Genomic DNA, 24,668 nt, shown 5'->3' with positions numbered 1-24,668 from the left:
AAGATGCTTAACTTACTTCCTATTCTGAAAATTGTTGTAGCACTTACAAATAAAAGAGGAAATAGAATTCAGGAATCTCACCCCATTGTCTTAAGACTCACTTCCTTAAGGGACCCTTATGTGAAAAATGTTTGTGTCGGCCCTTTTTGTAGTGGCTAGAAACTGGAAATTGAATGGATGCCCATCAATTGGAGAATGGCTGGGTAAATGGTGGTATATGAATGTTATGGAATATTACTGTTCTGTAAGAAATGACCAGCAGGATGAATACAGAGAGGCTTGGAGAGACTTACATGAACATAAGTAAAATGAGCAGAACCAGGAGATCTTTATACACTTACTCTATGAGGATCACTTCTGATAGAAGTGGCTCTCTTCAACAATGAGAGGATCCAAATCAGTTCCAATTGATCAGCAACACCCAGCAAAAGAACACCAGGAAATGACTATGGACCACAGCATAGCATTTACACTCTTTCTGTTTGCTTGCATTTTTGTTTTTCTTCCCAGGTTATTTTTACCTTCTTTCTAAATCCGATTTTTCTTGTGTAGCAAGACAACTATATAAATATGTATACATATACTATATTATATTTAACATGTACTTTAACATTTATGGGACTACCTGCCATCTAGGGGAGGCGAAAAATTGGAACAGAAGTTTTTGCAAGGGTCAATGTTGAAAAATTACCCATGCATATGTTTTGTCAATAAAAAGCTATAATAAAAATAAATAAATAAAATTATCACTCTGAAAAAAAAACTCACTTTCTTGCACAGCTTTATAGTCCTGAAATAATGAACACTACTATGAAGTGTGAATCTGCATAAGCCTCAACAAGTTGCAGAAAAATAGGAGGAAGACAGATAATTTTCAAAGTGAGGTGTATGTTTTTAACTATATGCTTGAAATCTGTAGTTTTTTAACTTTAAAATGATTAAATAGAAAAAATACACATTGATGTCTATTTTCTAATAAATAACATATTGGAATTTTTTCTTCTCTTTAGGGAACCTCAGGGCCTGATCCAACTACTGTGTATGTAGATCTGAAATCGCTAAGACATGACAGGTATAGTAATTTCAGATTTATATTATAAAGGCCTCCCTTTTGCAATTGGAATGTATCAGTGAAGCTAACTTTTTTTTCCTTACAAAAGAAAAAGTGTTTTATATTCTACTTGGTAAAGGATGACACTTTTTTTTTTTTATTAACACTTGGTGGACTTACAGCAACAGAAAGTTTTTTATACTGTGTTGATGAACTATATTTCTGAATCAGAGAAATCACAAGATTTCAAGCTGAAAGAGACTTTGAAGGGCATGTAGCCCAAGCCCCTCATTTTACACTTGAGGAGAAGTGAATTACCAAACCCCAAGTGATGAAGAGTAGCACCAGCATCAATTCCCAATTTGTGCATTAGGTTGTACTGGGAATTAAGCAGAAATTAATTGAAAACAAGAAACAAGTTTCTTCTATTTGAGGGATTACATTCCAAAAACAGAAATCTGAAGAAAAGAGTAGAAGAAACACTAGGCTAGGGAGTCCAGAGACCTGATTTGGATTCCTGGCTCTACCACCTAATAGTTATATTGCCATAGACAAGTCATTTAAAAGACCTTATATTATAAGCAACTAAAAGTTTATTAAATAATACAATCCTATTATAATACTTGAGGTTTCACTGACTGAAGTCACATGGGTGGAGAGGAGGAGAACGAATGAAAAGAAAAAGCCAAAGATTCCTGATGGGGATTTAGAAGGAAGAGTGAAAAAAAAATTTAATACTGATGAGGTGCAAATGATGAGGTATGAGAATTGAGGAAAAGAGACCTCCTAAAAGCAACAGGATCCCCTTGACCCAGTGGCAGGCTTTGCGAAAGAATTTGCAAACCCCAGTAAATACAGGCACGAGGTTTGTGGCAAAGAATGGGTTTTATTTGCACTAAGAAGCCAGCTTGCTAGGAAGACTCGCTTCTTAATGGGCAAGGAATATAGCAAAGGTGGGTTACACTGAGAAGAAAATATCTTTAACAGTGGGCAAGGTCCTGTTCGGATGTCTGCAAATTATATTGGGTATATCTTGGCCTGGGGGCTGGGGAACAGTTTGAGCCACTCAATAGAGGACTATTGACTGTAAAATCTCCAATTGAATGAGATTACTTACCTGGAAGTTGCCCTTATGGACAGAAGGATGTGCCCCTCCAGAGGAGAGCTTTGAGACCCCCGGTCACCCTTTTCTCACAGATTAAAGGGGACACAGTTTCAAGGCCCTCCCAAAGGTTGAAGGGGACAAAATTTACAGCAGTACCTTATGCATTGAAAATAATTAAATTAAATATAAATAGTTATCAAGCAAGAAGAAAATTGATAAATAGGAAGAATTATCAGTGATCTAGGCTTGCCTTCACAGTGGCAGTAAGTATCTTATATTTAGGATATTGATTAGGTAAAACAAACTAGTAGTTTTATAATCTAATGAAATTTTGAATTTATTTTTTCAAGGTATATATAGGATATATATGTGTATATCTACAAAAAGAGATAAAGAACATTTTCCTGACCGTGTGTTTTCCTTCATAGAGTTCGTCTTGTGGAGCGGGGAGCTCCCCAGAGCCTACTTCTCTCAGAATCTGGAAAGGTAATTTGGTAGTTACCTTAATACTTTTACCTAAACAAGATGGTGTGGCTTAAAGAATTCTTGGGTCATATAATCCATTTATTTCTCCACACCAAAGACAACAGGATAGTTGATACACAACTAATTGATATACAGAAACTTATCCTCATTGCCAATACTTTGAAAATTTTCCATGAGCTCTTTTTTCTTTTTTTTTGGCTAGAGTTGCAAACAAGAAACATCATCAACCAGTTTGGACTTCTTTCCATTTCCTTAGCCTGCTTTCTTATAGAGAAACTGATGAACAGAAACTAGTTGCATATACAAGAAAGATATACTATAAACCCTTGAATCAAATAAGTTTTGTGTTTTTTTCTCCTATGTTCAACTAATCATAGAATTTGAAAGGTGGGATGGACCTCAACAAGCATTTCATCCAGCAATATCTGAAAATAATTCCCAGTCTACCATATTTTGTGAGGGATTACCACCTTGAAGACCCTCCTATATAAGACAAATTGGTCCCTTTTGAGGCAGCACATTACAGTTTTGGAAGCTCTGATTGTTAGGAAGTTTTATTTTGTGTTAAGCCAGCAACTATTTGCAGAATAAGTTTAATCCCTTTTCCATATTTCAGCTCTTCAGATAATTAAAAACATCTATCACAACCTCCTCAGCTTTCCTTTCTCCAGTTCTTTTTAGTTATCTTCATATGGTTGGAAATATTTTCCTGATAGTTGAACAGAGTAATGAAGTGAGTGAATAAATGATATAAGAACCTTTCACAAAATACAGTTTTGGGTAGGTTAATGTTGATCTTGTGTGTCAAGTAGTAATACTTAGTATTTATTTAGTGCTTATTGCAACCTTGGCATAGTTCTAAGATTGTTCTTCAGTACAGTCTGTAATCAGTAAATGTTTTTTAAATGCTTACTATGTACTAGGCACTGTACTAAGGGCTCAGTTCACTATATCTAAGGAAGATCCAAACAAAAAAGTAAAGATTTTGTAATTATTAAATTAGCTGATGGTAATAAATTAAGTAGATTGCTAATAATCTAGACCCCAAGTCAGGAACCCTCTCCTGAAGGGTTTGTGGCTCTAAGCACAATCTCTTTGCATAGTTGTCTAAAAATAGTATTAGAAATGCAATTGTGAAAGCATTGTATCTGAGACCTAATGGGAGGACTCCTTAGAGTGATTGACTTTCTAATGAAAATTTCCTGAACTTTGCTCTAAAAGATAGGATAAATATAGGCACTGCATCTATGATTTTATTGATACAGGGAACTCTGTATCAATAAAACTCCTTCTAATAATGTAGCTCATTGCCTTCTTTGCAGTTTTATAGTTGGAGATTGACTTAGAGCACCAGGAGGTTGAATAGCTTGCATATGATCACACAGGCCTTACTTGTCAGAGGTAGGACTTGGAAGTCAGGTGTTCCTGACATTGGAGACTACTGTTTAGTTACTCCGTTATGCCACCTGTTCTCAAAGATAAGAATAAAATTTTACATGACTTTTGGAAAACAAGAAAATAGTCCTACCAAAGAAGATTGAAATTCAGGAAGTAAGTATGGAAGAATGTACCTGAGAACAGCAAAGCAAAAGTTAGAAAATAGGCTGAACACTGACTCCATAAATATTCTTCAAAGGAAAAAGGCTGAGTTCATAGATAATGCAAATTTAATATAAATCAACAATGTATCTCACTGATGTGAAACAGAATGACCATCATAATTTGGGGATTTTTCTATATTTATATTAATATGATCTTTGCTTGCATAATTATATTTTGTTCTAGTTGCCGGGGTTTTATAAAGAAATAGAAAAAGCAAAGGGATCAAATAATAGGTTTCATGAAATTTTTTCTTGTCAAAAACATAATAATCAAATTGGATGAGGAAAGATATAAAGATAAATTATACCCCAAAATAACATATATTTAAGTGCTAAATTAGTATTAAAGAGAGTAATTACATGCTAGGTAAATTTAAAGCAGAGAGAGCACACATATGAACTTGATCAGGGTGTCTGGGATTTGTGTTAGGCCTTAAAATAAAGGAGAATTTAGGTACAGATTAAGGAATAAGGTAAACAAAGTCATGAACTCAAGAATACATATGGCAGAAAGAAGAAAACAAATCACCCACTTTTGCTACACCAGTAAGTTTATATGGTTCTTAATCTTTTTTGTGTATCCTGGTTCCTTTTGTCAGTCTGGTGAAGCCTATAAAGTCCCCGGAACAGTTTTTCTAAATGCATGGAATAAGATTACCAAGGGAACCAATTATATTGAAATACCATTATAAAATTTTTTTTAAAAAAATTCACATACCTGAGATTAAGAACTCCTGGAGTAGAAGAATCATTTAAGATAAGGTTAGTCACATAACCTGAAACTAGAGTAAAGAAAGAATATATATTTTATTCCACTTATTGATCGATAATAAACACTTGTTAATTGATTGTACATGTGAGAAGAATTTAACAGTTTCATCTGACAATGATGTTTTAGTATAAAATGAATTGGTTAAGAAACTACGGCCTGAAAATTTTTTAAATCTGAATTAGAATGTGAAGCAGTCCTAATGGAAATGAAGAAATAGATGTAAAAGGTATGGATCAACCAAGAGATGGACCAGAGCATTCTGATCAAAAGGACAAATACGTAAACAAAGAGATGGATGATGAGCAATAAAAATTAGCTGACTGAAGCAACAGACCTAATAGGCCTTGCAGTTAGATATGGTAGCATTGATTCTAAAGGACCTGGACTTGATTCAGTAGTTTTTTGAGTAAGCCTGGCATAGTGAAAGATGTGTTAGAAAGATTAGTCTGGCTGCATTAAGGCAGGATGGAATGGCAGAGGAGAAGGTTTGGGACCCAAAAACAATTGAATGATAGTTCCTAGTGTTACCTAGACATTGAAAAAGAAGGGGAGAAATAATTTGGTGACAGAATGTGAAGAGTAAAGGCAATTTTTCCTCTTACAGTTCACAATGACTGTTATCCACTGAATCTCCCCCATGTCTAATCACCCTCCCTCCTTTCTCCTAGAGTTAAATACCTGACTCACTATCTATCTAGTCCTCTTCTCGCCTAAAGCCTGCCCTTATACTGCCACTATACGTTCATGTGGATACTCCTTCAAACACTTTAACAATTTGCTTCCTCAGATCTCATGAACTATACCTCTACTCTACCTCTGCCATGTAACCCTTGATCTCACCATTTCCCAAAAGTCTTTTATTTCCATAATCATAAAACTGATACTCCTTTATCTGAAATAACCTGTTATCATTCCATCCTTCCATATTTCTCACTCCTGCTAAACCTATATTCTTTGCTTTCATTGTGACTTCTAATTACCCTCAACCCCTCCGTATTTTCTCAGGCCATTACTCCAAATGGTACTTTGTTCTTGAATTCCTTGCCAAACATTAACCATCTGAGTTCTCTGTTGTTATTTGTGTGCTGCTGAACAGAATTAAAGAAGTCACTGAACCAGATTGATTAGATATACCACAGATTTATTAGCTAACTGGGCACTCATTGCAGGAAGGCAATCCATTTATTCTAACCTAAAAATAACATGAGAGTGATCTCTGCAGACTGTTTGATATAGATATAACAGTTCGATGAGTGAATAGTATTATCCTTTAAAGTACAGAAATGAATTGTACTTTTTGTAGAAAATTTGTTGTTCTGCAGTAATGTCCAGTATGTTCAATTCTTCATGACCTCATTTGGGGTTTTCTTGACAAAGATACTGGATGGTCTGCCATTTTCTTTTTTAGCTCATTTTACATATGAGAAAACTGATGCAAATGGAATTAAGTGACTTGCCCAGAGTCACACAGCTAGTGTCTGAGGCCAGATTTGAACTCAGGAAGATTGTAGAGGGCTGAAACTCCAAAAAGGTATGCTTGAATCAGACAACCAAGCACTTAAGACTAATTACCTATTTGATATTAAACAGTGACTCTGTTAGCATATGTTTGGATAAATGGCTCTTCTCACTATTGGTGCTTGCTAAATGTTTGGTGTTAAGATAATCATAGGCAAGGATTGGAGGGGGAGGGAGATAGGCAGAGTCACTTTGCAGCAGGAAGAGGAGGAGAGAGGTTGGTGACTCTGGACTCAAGAATCCAGGATACATCTTTGGCAAGCCTCGTGTCAGTTTGCCTGCCTCCTTCACTTCTCCCCCTAACGACCAAGGACTTTAATTTATCCTGACTCTGGCTGACCCCGAAGCCCTCTAGGGAGCTAGCCCATACTTGACAGAAGATGAGCATGCTTATCCATTGTACCACTCAGCTCTCTCATTTCATAGAAAATGAAACATACCCAAAGACTAAAATATCTAGCTAAAGGACCATCTGAAAATGGTGAAATTTATAAGAGTGAACTTAAAAAACACTATCTTTTATTTTGTTGCAGTAGAATGTATTGATATCTTATGTTGCTTGAAACAGATGAACTGTCCAGGATTTATTATAAGGGAATTTCATTATAATATTTGCTCTGCCAAAATATAACTTATTACTGCAAGGGTCCTAGTATGGTATCCCATACATAGGAGGTACTCAGTAAATGGATGATTGAATTCATTATTGTGATACCAATTAGGAGGGTTATTATTCTACAGATTATTACATTTTCCTCCCAAGAAATACTGTGCACTACTCTTGTCCAAGTTTTAGATGACTGTACATTTCTCTACTCCCAGTTTTATAAACATTTTCTGAACTCTTTTTTTTTTTTTTTTTTTGCTGAGGCAGTTGGCTTAAGTGACTTGCTCAGGGTCACACAGCCAGGAAGTGTTAAGTGTCTGAGGCTGGATTTGGCTTCAGGACTGGTGTTCTATCCACTGCACCACCTAACTGCCCCCCAAAATTTTCTAAGATAAAATGGAGACATGTTGAAAATAAACCTTTTGAATCCTCATGCAGTTGGCTGCCCTTTTGAAAACCTTCCTGATTGTAAATCATTCACTCCTTCCTCTTTCCAATGATATTACAGTTCTTCCTTTCACAAGGCTTCTCATAAGTACTTCATAGTTGATAGGTCCAGACCAGGTAGTTTGGCTCAGTTGCTTCATGTATGTTTATGCCTCACCAGAGGGGTGCACACAGTTGCCACTGTGACAATCTGCACCATAGGATCTTTTGTAGTGAGTGAATGTCCCTTCATTGATTCAGTCCTTGAGTAATATCACAATGAATCCAATCTTTGTCCATTGTTTCTTAGATCCTGCCTGGGGTCAAGGTGGTCATTGTTAATCCAGAGACCAAAGGGCCTGTTGGAGATTCTCATCTTGGAGAGGTATGTATAGATTCACAGTTTGATTTGGAAAGAGAGCTAAGAAATCAAATTCTTGATCCTAGGATCCAGTGAAACTATAGTCTGAATTAGTCTCCAGTTTGTAGTAAGGTCCTGGCCTATCCCTGTGTTCAGGTAACTTATTTTTAGGGTCCTTTGGTGGGTACTGACTTGTTAAAGATTACAGCACTAGGTGATGGTGCATTTCCCCCACGTTCTCTTCCTCCAAAACAGACTAGCCCACAGTAATATAGCCTAGTGGGAAGAAGGTAGGCTGGATGTGGAGAAGCTTGAGTTTGAGTCTTGGTTTTGCTGCTTACAACTTGCAAGTTCTATACACAAAGAAAAGCCAGTTGATGGAACTAGGGGGTTTTTAAATCCTCTATTTGAATTATTAGGATTGTGGGAAACTGACTTATATATCTCTGTGTATTATAGGTCTGGGTGAATAGCCCTCACACAGCCAGTGGCTACTACACCATCTATGATAATGAAACTCTCCAAGCTGACCATTTCAACACTCGGCTCAGTTTTGGGGATGCTGCTCAGACGCTCTGGGCTAGGACTGGATATCTTGGCTTTGTTCGCCGAACTGAGCTTACAGCTGCCACTGGAGGTAGGCCTGAAATGCTGTTTTGTGTCAAGAAATGTAGTACTTCTTTAACTGATTGTTGAACATGTAAAGTAAGTGATATTATTTTATAAAATAGTATTGTGCCCTTAAGAGAGAGAGTGATCAGGGGGAAAAAAAAAAAAAGAAGAGTGTCCAGAGAGCAAAAGGTCATAGTCTGAATCATAGTCCCATATTTTTGAGGAGGAGGGTAAGGATATTTGTGTCCAGGGATAGACCCACAGCTAACAACACCTGGTCCCTAAAAGAATTTGGTGAATGTTCCTGTGTTCCTGGATCTATCATGAGGCTGCAACATTCAGTCCACTAAAGAACTTGACTTTTAGCTCCTCCTCTTCATGCTGGTTGTGAGAGGAACAGTGATAATTCAAATCCCTTGCAAGTGAAACTCATTTCTGTAGTGCTGCCAGTCCACCTGAAAGAATTTCTTAAGTGTAGGCTATGTGCATCTGCTTTTACATTGTAAAGGAGGTCTGGGAATGTCAATGACATAGTCTATTCCCAGCTTCAAGAAACCCATTGTTCGGGCAGGAAGGTGGTGCAATGGGTGGAGCACTGGCCCAGAGTCAGGACAACCTGGGTTCAAATCCAGTCTCAGACGCTTGATAGTTATTGATTGTGTGACTCTGGGCAAATCACTTAACCCTGGACCACCTCACTGAAAAGAAACTCATTGTTCTTTAATTCTGTCTTGTCAGTATCCCACGAGCAAGGGGACTTGTCATACTTGAGTCTTGTAGTGATGTTTGCTTCCAGCTGTGAATTAAACAAGAGGGCCATTAAGGGCTTTCCTGCCTTCCAAATCCTGTAATTCTGGGTATAGATGGCAGTTTTCTTACATAGTGTGGCATGATATATTGGGGTCTTACTGCCATCATAACTATACTCAAGTCATCTTTTAATGCTGTGGACTATGCTAGCTAGCCCTTCTATGATTGTCATTAAAAAAAGTCAACTTTCAAAACCCTAATGTTGACCACATTACTTATAATCCCTAAATCTTCATGTGGTTTCATTGCTCACCAGAAAAGAGCCATAGGATTGTAGATTTAGAGCTGGAAGCGACTTTAGAGATCATTTAACCTAATTCCCTTATTTTATATAGAAGAGAAGTAGATAGCTAGCTACTAAGTAGCAGAGGTCTGATTTGAATCCAAGTCCTCTGACTGCAAATTCCTCTACTCTTTCCAGTGTATCACACTGCCTCTAATTGATCCTGAACCTCAATTGCATTTCATTGGATGATTCATCCTGTTAGACTTTTTTAATCATCTGCCTCCTTATAGAACTAATTTCCGTTTTTCTTTCATTCCTGTTTTTAGCTAGTAGCCTCCATTCTTAGACCCACCTATTCATCTGCCCAACAGACTTCATTATTTGATTCAAGGATGTTCTTGTCCTTCTAAGGATCCTTTTCTCTAGGCTGGATATCTTCAGATACTAGTCCTCAAAAGTCAGGTTCTCAAGACTCTTCTCCATATTGCTTGCCCTTCACTCCTAAATATTCTCCATCTTAACAATGCCCTTCTTGAGATATAGCATCTAAAACTACTGAATATAATTCTCCAAATGTAATCTGATTCAAAAAGAATATAACAGGACTACTACTTTGAAAATCTTTCTCAGCTTTCTGAGATGTATTATGTTATTGTTTACTCATTGAGCATATAGTACACTAAAATTCTCATTTTATTTTCAGACAGACTTTTCTAATTACACTTCATCTATCTTGTATGTACAGAGTTCATTTCTTGAATCTAAGTTTAAGATTTTACATTTATTTCTATTGAATTTTGCTTAAATTCAGTTCAGTGCTCTACTTACCAAAATATTTTTGTATATTGGCATAGTTTTTTTCTGTATAAATCTTTTTAAAAAAATTTTTTATTAGAACTTTTTTCTTTACAAAACATATGCGTGGTAATTTTTCAACACTGACCCTTGCAAAACCTTTTGTTCCAAATTTTCCCCTTTTCCTCCCATCCCTTCCCCTAGATGGCAGGTATTCCAATACATGTTAAAATATATTTAAATCCAATGTATGTATACATATCCATAGTTATCTTGTTGAACAAAAAAAAAAATCGGATCTAGAAAGGAAAAAAACCTGAAAAGGAAAACAAAAATGCAAGCAAACAACAACAGAAAGAGTGAAAATGCTATATTGTGGTCCATATTCAGTTCCCACAGTCTTCTCCCTGGGTGTAGATGGCTCTCTTCATTACTGAACAATTGGTACTGGTCTGAATCAATTCATTGTTGAAGAGAGCCACCTCCATCAGAATTGATCATTGTATAGTCTTGTTGCCATGTACAATGATCTCCTGGTTCTGCTTGTTTCACTTAGTATCACTTCATGTAAGTCTCTCCAAGTAAGTCTTTCCAACCCTCTCTGAAATCATCCTGAGGTATCATTTTGTATAGATCTTTTTTGGCAATGTAATGGGTTTGTGTTGTTCAGACTCAAATTCAGGATCATTGTGGGCGAGAATCTTATATGTAATTTTTACCCTTCAATCTAGATGTCTTAGAGAAGCTTGGACAGGCTAATAATGCATCTCTTCTGTTTCTCATCTTTTAGAGCGTCATGATGCACTGTATGTAGTGGGAGCCCTGGATGAAACTCTAGAGCTGAGAGGATTACGGTACCATCCAACTGACATAGAGACCTCAGTCTCTCGGACACACCGGAGCATTGCTGAATGGTAAATTTCCCTAAGAAGAGAATGGTTATTAACACCCAGTAATTAAATATTCATTGCTTGTAAAACTCTCCAATTAACAAGAAGAAAGAATAAACCCTTAATATCTACCTATCTTCAGAAAATGCTCAGATTTGAGAGAAATACAGCACCCATATATGCTGTACAAATTCAGTTCAGTTGGACAAGGCAGGTCATCTATCTGTTTTATTCCTCCTGGCTTTCTTAACTTTCCTTTGTCTATCAGCTTATCTGTCAAAATGAGATCGCCTTAGGAATCTCTGCTATGTGTAACATTTTGCAACCAAAAAGCTTATTTTAAAGGGATCTATAGTGTGCATGAACTAAGACTGGGAAAGAAGAACTTGTAGTTAGCATTCAGCAACACCCTCACACTTTCTATTCTTCCAGCTACCAGAAAAGGAAATCCAACTTTACAATATTCAGTTTGCACTTAACCTGTAGCTGGGGGGAAAAGAGGGGCAGGAAGGAGAAGAGCTTATCCACTAAGATTAAAAAAGGAAATTTAACTTTTAAAAAGAGTTTTATAATCCTATTATTATTTAATTTCTACAAAAATAATAGTACTCTAAAATATCTGCTACTAAATAACAAAGTCTTGTCAATCTTTCTATTCACTAAATCTATAGGTAAACCAGACTTAAGAGAATATCTGTGTTAATCTGGTTTATTTGTTAGGGTTAGTTCTTCCTAAAGAAGGAGCTTAATCCTACAATCAAACTAAAAATAAACCAAAGTAATAAATAATAACTGACTTAAAGGGCATTCCTTTTCACCTGAAGAGACCTATTGATCCTGAAAGTTAACAGGAACTATGAGTGTGATCAGAGGGAATCAGATTGACCTACTCCATGCAGGAACAATAGCAAAATTGAGTTTTTTATGGTTTTAGAACTGGAAGTGGAGGGAATTAGTTGGTCTATGAAGATGATAGGGAAGAGAAAAGAATGAAGTAAATCCTGGTGGCTAGGGTGTCCTGAAAAAGAGAGTGAGTGATACAGGATTAATCATTATCAGTCATAGAGTACAGCCCAGGAAAGAAGTTTCTCTATGGCAGAGGTTCTTCATCAGGGATTCTTAAACTTAAAAAATACAAATATATATATATATATATATATATATATATATATATATATATATATATATATATATATATATATATATATATATATATATATATATATATATATATATATATATATATATATATATATATATATATATGTATGTATGTATATTTGATTTAAGGAAGGAGTTCATAAGCTTAATCAGAATGCCAAGGGAAACTTTTTTTTTTTTGCCTGAGGCATTTGGAGTTAAGTGACTTGCCCAGGGTCACACAGCCAGGAAGTGTTAAGTGTCTGAGACCAGGTTTGAATTCAGGTCCTCCTGACTTCAGGGCTGTTGTTCTATCCACTGTGCCACCTAGCTGTGCCAGAACCCTTGTTCTTATAGGATACAGTTATTGATAGAATAAGAGACATGAACAGATCTACATCTCAGGAAAATTATTTTTGCAATAATGTGGAAGAGAAATTGGAGAGGAGGTCCAGGATGGAATATTAGGGTACTTTTCGAAACTGAGAGGAAAATATTCAAATGGGTAGGAGAATCAACGGAAGGTAAGGGAAGAAAGATACAGAATTATCTTTTGAGGGGATGGTAAAGATGAAAGAAAGTTTGAAAACATTAAGGAAAGGAGTAGTAGATCATGATAGATTGACAATAAGAGGAGTAATTGAGGGCAAAATCTTTTAGAAAAGATGAAATAGGATAAGATGATAGACACATTTAGTGAAAGGGTTGACTTTGACAGGGAGAAGAGCCATATCTGTATAAGATATTACTAGAATAAAGGATATGGATGAGTGGTGATTTCAAAGGCTTTTCAGATGAAGAGGCTGAAAGAGTTTATGTTGAGTCACTTCAGTATTTTTAATAAAGCAAGAAATCTCAGTAGTTGAAAGGGTGGAAGGGATGGAAAGCTTAAAGTGAGAAGACAAAATCTGGAACAAAGGCTGTATATTTAGTGAGATAGAGACTGTGAGCAAGATATATCTCCATGACAATTTCCTGACAGATTAGTTAGAGGCTAATTATTTCTCTAGCATGTACATTATGAGAGTTGTAAATAGACATATTCCTTCGAATAATGAAAGTAAAAGAGTTGAGAGTGAGCCACTATTGTCATCCTAGAAAAATAAAGACAGAATAAATGTTGCTTTTCAATTGTATCCAACTCTTCATGAGCCCTTCTGGGGTTTTCTCAGCAAAGGTACTGGATTGGTTTTCCATTTCCTTTTCCAGCTCACTTTACAGATAAGGAACTGAAGCAGACAGTGTTAAGTGACTTACCTAGGATCTACACAGCTAATATGTTTTTGAGGGTAAATTTGAATCTAGGACCAGAGCTCTAACCATTGCATCACTAGTTGTCCCTTCAGTCCTTAACACCACCATTATAAAAGAGTCCCAGTGTTTATTTTTAAAAGAAAAGCTTCATTGCAGATTCCCCAAAGTCAGCCAACATAGGAGATTGATAGAAATTTCATTATGTACATTCGACAAATGACAATGTTTAAATTAGATGCCAAACTAAACGTTATAATAACTGTTCCTCTCTTGTTGGGGTCCCTTGTCTCATGTCTCTCTTTAGACAACAAGTAGATCAAGTAGAGTAGGAGTTGTTCAGTAGTTGACATGTGAACATGTTAATTCAAAAGGCTTAGCAAAATTGCCTAACAGATCAATTAAATCCTATTAATTTAGTCAATTCTAATTTTTGGAGCAAATCCTTTATTCTCTCCTCAGCTAGATTGAACCAATGGAAACCAGACAAGAATTGCATTTCCAGTTCTTTTGACCTTAGCACTATTACTAACAATGATAAGAGTTGGCATTTGTATAGCACTTTAAGATTGGCTAGGCAGTTTACCTTTATGATCTCATTTGGAGATCATAATGATCAAATGAAGCATTTGAGCTTTATTGCACTCCTGTGAGATAGGAACTGTTTTACAGATAAAGAAACTAAGATTCCCTAGTCATCTAATTGGTGTCCTACATAGCATATGAACCCAGCTATTTCTGATTCCAAATACACCCCCCTTTCCTTAATACTCTATTGTTTCTATCTAGAGGTAATAGAAGAAAAAGGAGTTTTGAGATTCCCATTAACCAGGGTTAGCTTAAAAAGAGAGAATTTTTTTCTTTTTTAAAGAAAAAGTTTTTAAACACCAACAATCCTGTACATTTCAAAGAGCAGAGAAAGAGGATGACATATCTCATTTTACAATTTCATTACAGCTTATTTTTTTTAAATGCATATTCAATAGCACATTAATCCATTGTCCATGTTGTTCTCTAAAACTCCTGATTTCATTGACTGTTTTTTCTATCATCAAAGTCAATTCCAAATGTTCAATTGTTAATTCTGATTTGTAATGAAGTTTCACATATTTCATCTCTGAAAATGTCTTTTCATACAATTAGATACTGCCAAATACCACTATTAATCCTTGAGCATATGATTTTAGTTGAGCATTTTCATCATACAGAAAGCATTTGTAAAGTTCAACTATATTCTTCTCTTGATATTTTTGCCTTTTAGCATTTCATTATATTGCAGATAATCAATTGCAATTAAAGATTAGATGGAAGTTCCCAGAGTTATATGGATTTTGAAATATGGAAATATCTTTTACACTTGCATCAAGATCCAAAAAGTGCTGCTGGAGTTAATAGTTTGAGCTCTGAAGATTTTTTTGTTGCAAATTTATGCAGGAATATAGATCTCACTTCATATTTTAGCTTTTACTATCTTGTCATTACTTATTCAAATAATGTTTGATCCCTTTGGTCTTTCCTTGGCAAAGATACTAGAGGAACTTGCCGTTTCCTTCATTTTGCATATGAGGAAATTGAGGCAAACAGAGTTAAGTAATTTTGCCCAAGGTCAAGTACCTAATAAGTATCTGAAGCTGCATTTAAACTCAGGAAGAAGAATCTTCCTGACTCCAAGCCCAGCATTCTGTCCAATGCTGCCAGTTAGCTGCCCTTTCAAAGCAAGAGTAGCTGTCATCTGACTTTGTTGAAAGAAAGTTTTGCATATAAATGCTCTTTTAAGTGTGATTTTAGGTTGAATTCATTTAAAAAAAAAAAATTACCAAATCTGTAGTGAAAGCTAATTTCCAAATCAACTTGATCGTAGTGGTTGAGGATGGTTCTTTTGTTTCAAAAAAAATGTCAGTCTCATCTTCGAGTTGAAAAAAATCTCTCTTGTTTAAACATAATGGGTATGTACTCGTAATAAAAACAAAATCTCAGCACAGAACAGGATGATACATATAACCACATCACAACAATTTGTAATGCACCAAAAAGCTTATAAGTAAAGCTTATGAGAATTTCTTGGGGTTTTTTTGCAACCACTCAACTCAAGCCAATTTAGGGGAACCTCTATTCACAGTATATAAATAAATGAATGTGGCTTATGTTCCAATAAAATTTTATTTATGGACTCTAAAATTTGAATTTCATATAACTTTCACATCACCAAATATTCTTTTAGGTTTTTTTTAACCATTGAAGTTTGCAAATTTAAAAATGTAAAAATGCATTTTTAGCTCATTGATTGTAAAAAAAAAATTGGCAGCAGACCATATTTGGCCCATGGGCTATAGTTTGCTGACCTCTTTTCTAGTCTATCACAGTCTATCACAAGAGATAAGGATCAGGCCTCCTTGGTCTTCAGGAATAAAGGTTAGTCTTTGCACTGATTGGTGTCTTTATAGGCTTGTGGTCTGGATAAAAATTGTTTCCCTGGTTCAGTTTACCTCACCCAGCAAAACTTGTTTATGTATCTCCAGGTTTCTTTGAATCTGTCATCCCTTTTGTCATTACTTATAACACAATAATTTATTACATCTATATACTACTTACATGTTCAGCTACTCCCCAGTTGATAGTTACTCACTTTTGTTGTTTTTCTAGTTCTTTAATTCAACAAAAAGTGTTGCTGTGAATGTTGTTGTGCTCATAGGTTCTTTCCTTCTTTCTTTGACTTCTTTGTGATACAGACTTAGTAATATTGTCAGTTGGGTCAGAGTATATACAAAGTTGATAGTTTGGGGAATAGTTCCAAATTCCAAGCTAGAATATTAAGGGAGATAAGATGGATTAGGAAACTCTGATAAAGAGGTGATAGCTTTTCTCACCAAAGCTACCCTGATTTTTCTTGAAGGGAATTTCATCTTGAAGGGGATGTCCTCAAAGCATCCCCTTTTTAAAATCTTCAATATCTACTGGTTTAATTATTTCTTTCCTTTGTCTTCAAATATATACTTCTTTTCCATTGTTTTATACAAAATAAAAATCTTTGCTAGACCTTACTATTGCCTCATGCTATCCCTAACCCCTTTTTCCCAGCCACATTCCTAGAAGAAATCGTCTACACTAATTGCCTCCACTTGTTTTCTCTGCAATTTTTAAACCCTCTGCAGTTTGATTTCATCCTCATCATTCAACTAAATATGTTCCCTTCAAAATTACCAATGATATCTTAACTGCTAGATCTGAGGGTCAGGTTTTCTTGACTTCTTTTATATTTGAGACTGTTGACCATCTAGGGTAGGAGGGTTTTGTGTGTGTGTGTGTGTGTGTGTGTGTGTGTGTGTAGATAGATAGATACATAGATAAAAGTAGATAAGTATATGTTGAGTCTTGATGACTTCATCAGCTGTCATGTATCTAATTATCCCTATGCTGATAGTCCCAGATCTATATATGTAGTCATAGTCTCATCTCTGAATTCTACTTCCATATCATGAAGTATTGGATATTTAAAACTAAATATCCCACAGATATATTGTATTTTATTTTATGTGTTCAACAAATCACTTCTAAATTTACTTGTTTCTCTCAAAGACACCACTATCCTACCAGTACTACAACCAACTTGTACGAAAACTCCACATATAACTGCTAATGTAGTTCAGCACTTCTTTACCTCTTAACTTAACATATCTTCCATTGGTCTTCAGTTTTAACATCTCTCTAGTCTATCTTCCAAAGAGCTGCTGAGTAATTTCCTAAATGCATAATTCTGATCGGTTCTCTCCCCTACTCATTAAGTTTCAGGCTATATTCTTACTTTGTAGATCAAATATACCCCATTCTTTTGTCTCCCATGGTAGTACTGACCTATCTTTCTAGTTACATACAACCCTTTTTACACTACAATCCAAAAAGAATGACCTTTTTATCACGCCTTAAGCACAGCACTTCATCTCAATCCTTTTGAATTGATTGTCCCCCTTGCCTAGAATGTGCTTTTTTCCTTCCACCTCTTGGAGTCCCTAGTTTCCTTCAAGTTTCAGCTAAAGTATCACTTAAGTTCTCTCCTGATCCCCCTCAGTGCTAGCACTTTCCCTCAAAATAATTTCCATGATGGCAAGGACAAATTCATTGTCATCTTTGTATTTCCAGCACCTGCTTAGTGCATAAGAGATCCTTAATAAATGCTAGTTGATTGTTTGAGCTGAGTGGATATATTTCAATATTTCAGTACTACTTCAGGCTCTTCTAGAATTAAAGTTTTTATATAGAGAGCTTTGTTGTTAGTTAAGAAATATGATGACTATTAAAATATTACAGATTGATATTAAAACGTAAGTATAAGGATGTATTTAGAAATTGTCCCTGTCACTGCTTCCTTTTGTGATCCTAAGTTTATTATCATGTTATCAATGCCTATATTAATTAAGTGTCATTGAAATTGCAGTGCTGTGTTTACATGGACCAACTTACTTGTGGTGGTTGTGGAACTCTGTGGCTGTGAGCAAGAAGCCCTGGATCTGGTCCCTTTGGTGACTAATGTGGTCTTGGAAGAACATTACCTCATTGTTGGAGTTGTGGTTGTGGTGGACCCAGGAGTCATCCCAATCAATTCTAGAGGAGAGAAGCAGCGGATGCACCTCCGGGACAGCTTTCTGGCAGATCAGTTAGATCCTATCTATGTGGCTTATAACATGTGATTATGCATTATGGGTATGTAGCCAGTTCATCAGAATCATGAAAGCCAAAGGCCTGGGACTGGGTTACTATTGCCATCTTTTAAAAAAAAAAAATAAGGCTAAAAACAAATACTAACACTTGCTATAAAATAATTTGAGGTGGATACTTTATTTCCTTTTTCTTATTGTATGGAATTCTACAATCATGTGACAAACAGGAAAGGGAAATTCATTGGTAGCAAATGAAAAAAAAGTTAATAGTTTTACTTGGGTGTGACCTTTAACATTGAGGATGTAAGCAGCACGTTACTAAAGCCTTTGCTAAATGGGTGTTACATTTTTTTCATCTGTTGTACATACTTGTATTTTTATCTAATGCTATTTTAGAATTTTGCAAAGGGATTTATTAACATAAAGGAAATAGTCCGAGTTCCACAGTTCTCCATCATATATTGTATTTTGCAATTATACTGTAGCTAGTGCTTTGGGGCTTTGTTAACATGGGGTTGTACAGAATACTCACAGTCATGCCATGAGCAAATTGGATGACTCATTAAATCTAAGGATAATGTCATCATATATATACACACATGCACATGTCTAAAATTTAAAGGGTTTTGCCTATATTTTTAAACTGTAAATAATAGTATGCATAATTCAGCACACACACAAAAAAGGCTTGTATAACTACAGCCACCAAAGTAGAAACATTTAGAATTATAATTTTAAGATTCTTAACATTTTATTGGTTAGATAACTAACCAATTAGTTAAGTTGTATGCAGGTTTCCATTGCACTTACTGTGACTTGGCTGGCTGGCTGGCATGTTTTATAAGATTAAGCTGCCTGTGTTTGTATTTAAAGCCCATTTCCCTTTACAATGAACTTGTTTTAAACATTAATACAATTAATATCTGCAAGTTGACCAATTAAAAGTCTCACTTTACAAAACAAAAACTACTCAAAGCACCAAGTAAAAAAATCAGAATTACCTTATCCTGGGGAGACACTGCTCCCTACTATCCCCAGTTTTGAAATTGCATTTTTGAATTTAATTGTCAAAAACTTCCTAATGTAAGTGAATTTCCTCTTTCCCAGTCATCTTGCTCCTTTATAGTCAAACTTCTATCTACAATTTCTGCATACAGTTTCTCTTTAAAAACCAGAAAAATCCTTCTGATTGTCCACTCCATGGGAGCAAGGGGTGGAGAAGGGAGGCAGAGTTTTATCACGTGGAAACGATGCATATGTCGTTGGGAGAGGGAAGGAGCTGAGAAGGGAGTGAGACAAGTGGCCAGTGCATTCCAAAAAGTTCAGTGTTGGTCAACTCCTTTCAATGGGATCATAGCCAGCCTTAGAAAAATACTCACAAGAAAACCCTGTTTTATGCAAAACACACTGTTTTGGACTAACTGTGGTGCCCAGGCCTAGCAGACTAAAAGACAGAGCCAAAATTGTCTCTGGCTCAGTTTCCTTTTTTGGTCTGATCCTTCATGTATTCAAACATAGTTGGATTCTATTTTTTTTTTTTTCTTACAGAAATATTTTTTAAAATTAAGAGAAAAAAAAAAGAACCACCAAACCCTCAAAGTAAATAAGACTTTAGAATGGTTCTCCTGGATCCATCTAGTCTATTGTGTAAATACTTACTCTATTTTAATAATGCACATTATTTACCCCAGTGTAACATCATGTAAACTAAATATGTTTTTAAACAATTTTTAAGACTTGTATTTACCCTGAAAATAAGGTTTATAAATGCAGAGACAGACCCTTCTCTATAGCAGTGCTATCAAGTGCTGTGTAAACAGTCCTGTGACTTGAAGCCACTTTATTACTACCCTTTTCATTGTCCTCATTTCTTTTCATTCTCCAGCAAGGGCGGGCCCGAAAACATTTTTCACTTGTGCATCTGTTTGTTTGTTTGTTTTTTAATATTTTAAGTAAATTAATTTGTGATGTGAGAGGGTCTGGCATGTGTAGGAAAAGCACACCCATCAAGACAAATATAAAACCTCTGTGCTTCCAGATAAATGGTTTAGTTTTGAGGTACAATAGCTTGCTAATTGCTCTCACACCACACACACACACACACACACACACACACACACACACCCCTTTCATTCTGGACAAAGCAAAGGTCCATAGAAACTATTTTAAAAGAACTGCCTTTCTCTGTAGTCTTCCCAATTCTTAAGATAAATATATAAAGTAATATAAATTGTAAATCATACCTGCAAAAATTAGAAAGGAGACATATAGACTACCATTTATGAGAAGAATACAGGCAGCTCTGTGCTCTTTGAAGGCTGATTATCCAGGTTGTTAAATAGATTTTGCATTTCTTCAGGTCTCTAGCTTCTCTTTAACAATCCTGCTCCCACTTTTGTGGCCATTTCACTGCTTTTGATCAATGTCTGCAGTATTCTGTGATTATCCCTTCTAGTCATAGACTTTAAAAATCACATAGCTGGAAGGGACCTGGGAAATCAGCTGCTCCAACTCTTGCTCATTAGATGAATCCTATGTACATCATCTGCATCGAGGGATCATCCAACCTCTACCTGAGACCTCCAGCAATGAGGAACTCACTACCTCATGAGGCAGCCTGTTCCATTTTTGTACAGTTCTAATTTTTAGAGAAGTCTTCCATAGATTGAACCAACATCTGCCTCCTTGTAGCTTTCTGGGGCTTCCTTCTCTAGCTAAACCCTTTGGGTATAGGAATCCCAAGACTTTGTTAAAAGAGGGTTCTTCTGGAGCCAAGCAGAATAAGTCTGATCTCTTACATCCCTTCTGATACTTGAAAACAGCTATCATGAGATTCAATTCAACTCATGTTTATGTTAACAAAGCTACTGTGTACAGAGCACTTTGTGTCTCTCTAAATCTTCTCTTTTTCAGGCTAAGTGTCCCTATTTCTTTTAACCATTTTTTTAGATGACTTGATTTCAACTTGTACCATTCAATTACTCATCTTTGGATATAGTACAGTTTATTAAATCCCTACTAAAAGTTGGTATAACTAAGAGTTTACAAGAAAACTTTCTTCTTATGATATACTCCTACTATTACACTAAGGATAATATCCCATGGTGTCACTTGACTGTGTAATGGGACTTGCTTATAAAGCTTTTTTGTGTTTACATGCCCTTTGGCAGTCTGATGAAACCCATGGACCCTTTCTCAGAATCTTGTTTATAAATGCATAAAATAAAAAATACATAAGATTACAAAGAAAAAATAACTATGGAAACATAGTTATCAAAATGCATTTTTCAAGTTTCTGGACCTTAGATTAAAAATTACTGCTTTAAAAGCTACGGCAATTCATTTTCATCTAAGAGATTTGTGTGTATACACACATGCTTGCACATGTGCATCATGTATGCACATGTACATGCATATGTGTACATATTTGCTTTTTTAAAGTCATCTACTACACATAGCCTTAGCAGATCTCTAGGACACACTGCCTGTGTTCCTCTGCAAAAAATTGTATATGGGAATGGAGAAGAAAATTTGTATTTTCATTCACTAAATGAATGAATTTTCATCTCAGTGCAAAGAGATCCATTCATCAAATTGAGACCCTTATTGTTTAAACCACAAAATAAGGCAATAAAGGCAGCTTCTTTGGAATAGTGCCTGGAGATGAAGAACATTTACAGGGAGCTAAATATGGTTAGTGTCTATATTTTTATATGAGTTCTAAAGCTCTGGAGTTCAGTGTCCCATATAGCATGATTGGCTTTCTTTAATGATGCTTCTTGTCATGGAATGGACCATTTTCTCCCTAGTATAAGTCTTTCCTTCTATTAGATCCTTAGAAAGTTGCTTTGCTTTTGGTTATCAGGGATCATAGCTTTCCTACTAGTTGCCACTTTAAGATAGCCCTTGGGGAAATTTGGCACAATGCTTGGCTCAGACAAAGAACCCAAGACCCTAGCAATTGTGTTATGTTATTTGCCCCAGGCATGGTGCTGGATCTCTTGGCCAAATAAACCACTTTCCTTAGGAACCCAGGAATCTTTCAAACTAAACCAAGAAGGAGGTCATGCTCACCTAGCTCTCGAGCTCCAGAATGATCTATGCCTTAGCATTGTTTTTGTTGTCTCCTGTAATGTACTGGTGGTAAGAGAAATTGGAGCATGAAGCTACAATACTCTTAAAAACATGAATCTCTTCCTTTATCATTTTTTGTGTTCTTCCTAATTTAGTTTAATGTAGATGGGCCATGTTATTTGTCCAGAGGATGAGATTGTAAAAATATGAGAATAATTTTTTTAGTTCTAAATGCAGCTTTTGTTTACTTTCTGTCAAATATTTACCAGTGTCAAATTCAAACTATAATAACTATGTAATTATGTATAAAGGTTTTTTTTTTATTTATTTGAAATTAGACTAGGTATACATTTTTTAAATTTAACATCTGGCTGGACAGTGTTCTATTAATTCATTGAATGTGTTTCCTTTGTCTTGTGTTAATAAATATTGATGCCTGTTTCTGTACTTAATCACTTCACTGGGTGGGAGGGTTGTGGGCATAAAGTTTTCATTATATTGACCCTCAAGTGGCAACAAAACCTCTCAGCCATTTCTTGAAGTTATCAAGTAACACAAGAAATTATAATGATGATGTGCCTTTTATTTATATAGTGACAGTCTACAAGTACCAACATTTATTTATACCTTAACAACATTCCTGAGGCAGAGATGGTATCAGTATTATTATCATTCCCATTTTACTGTGGAAATTTACATTAGATTACTGAAGTGATTTATCCAAGATCATTGGTAACAGAACTAGGGTCTGAACCAAGAACCAAGGTCTTCTGATTATAACCATGTGGTTTTAGAGCATATAGCATATAGCTATATATACTGAGCATATAGATTTTAACTTGGCTAAAAGATGAATGGACCAAGAAAGCAAAATAAAAGATCATTACTATTTTGAAATCAAATAACCTCATGCTAGCTCATTAAAGGGAAATATTTTTTTATAATTAAAAAAAATATATTTTTGACATTCTTTGTAAATTTTGAGTTCAGATTCTATCTACTACAAGGGCAAAAAACATATCAATTTCAAATGTCCATTATAAAAAACAATATGTTGTCAATTATACATAAATAAATAATATAAAACATTTCCATATTGGCTATGTTACAAAAAAAACAAGAAAAATAAAGTGAGGAAAGTGATAATTCAATGATTGAACATGTATAACCTATATCAAATTGCTTACTGTCTCAAGAACAGAGGAAGGTGAGGAATGAAGAAAATTTGGAGCTCAAAATTTGTTTAAAATGAATGTTAAAGTTTGTCTTTACATGAGGCAAGTATTTTTTTAAGAAAGATTTATACTTTACAGTCAGTTCATCAGTTTTCTCTCTGGAGGCAGATAACATTTTTCATTATTAATTTTTCAGAATTGTCTTGAATTATTGTGTTGATCAGAGCAGCTAGGTCATTCACAATTGATCATTATGATATTGCTATTACTACATACAATGATCTGGTTCTGTGCACTTCACTTTGCATCAGTTCACACAGGTGTTCACGTGTTATGCTTTTTTCTGAAATCATTCACCTCAGCACAATACTATTCCATCAAATCATGCACCACAATTTGTTTAGCCATTGCCCAATTGATGGACATTCTTTTCAATTTCTAATTCTTTGTCATTGCAAAAACATCTACTACAAATAATTTTGTACATATATAGGTCCTTTTTCTTTTATCTCTTTGGTATACAGACCTGGTATTTCAATTGTTTGGTCAAAGAGTATGTAATTTTGTAGCTTTTATAGTTCCAAATTTCCTTCACAATGGTTGAACCAGTTCATAAATCTACCAACAATTCATTAGTGTGCCTATTTTCCCACATAGAACAACATCTGATGATGTTACTTTCCCACTCACAGGAACACACTTAATTTTATCTTAATTTTCTGATAGCATGTGCAGGATTTCAGTTTCCCTAAACAGCTTGTTTTGCCTCTTTCTTGGTTCCAAAAAGGAAAGTCATGATGGGAGCCATAGAATCCATCCTTTTCCTTCTATCCATCAAAATAAAAAATTTATTTCTATCCTGTGAGTATAATAAAGATATACCATTTCTAATTTTGGCTTTGGAAAATTCAACCTTTATAAGTCTTTCTCAGTCTGTAAAATCAGCATATTCCTTTGAAAGAGGGCAAATTTGGTCCTGTTTTTTTTCCCCCCTCAGAGGCAATTGGAGTTAAGTGACTTGCCCAGGGTCACACAGGAAGTGTTAAGTGGCAGATCAAATTTGAACTCAGGTCCTCCTGATTTCAGAGCTAGTGCTCTATCCACTGTGCCATC

The 24,668-nt window shown here is 35.4% G+C and overlaps 1 protein-coding gene across 2 annotated transcripts in view; it reads left to right on the top strand.

Moving 5' to 3' along the window:
- Positions 1 to 22,827, top strand: part of DIP2B (disco interacting protein 2 homolog B) — a 196,289-nt gene extending 173,462 nt beyond the window's left edge. The window contains exons 33-38 of one of the 2 annotated variants that reach the window (XM_031937900.1): positions 1,011 to 1,072; positions 2,585 to 2,642; positions 7,877 to 7,951; positions 8,387 to 8,564; positions 11,161 to 11,284; positions 18,084 to 22,827. In XM_031937900.1, the coding sequence (XP_031793760.1) occupies positions 1,011 to 1,072; positions 2,585 to 2,642; positions 7,877 to 7,951; positions 8,387 to 8,564; positions 11,161 to 11,284; positions 18,084 to 18,336 (750 nt within the window). In that variant the 3' untranslated portion in view covers positions 18,337 to 22,827. The remainder of the gene's footprint in view (positions 1 to 1,010; positions 1,073 to 2,584; positions 2,643 to 7,876; positions 7,952 to 8,386; positions 8,565 to 11,160; positions 11,285 to 18,083) is intronic. The other variant, XM_031937901.1, reaches the window with a different exon arrangement.
- The last annotated feature ends 1,841 nt before the right edge of the window (positions 22,828 to 24,668 follow it).

Source organism: Sarcophilus harrisii, chromosome 5, assembly GCF_902635505.1.
Source record: "Sarcophilus harrisii chromosome 5, mSarHar1.11, whole genome shotgun sequence".
Taxonomy (NCBI): domain Eukaryota; kingdom Metazoa; phylum Chordata; class Mammalia; order Dasyuromorphia; family Dasyuridae; genus Sarcophilus; species Sarcophilus harrisii.
Note: the sequence above shows the minus strand (reverse complement) of the source record. Positions and strands in the feature narration are given on the sequence as shown.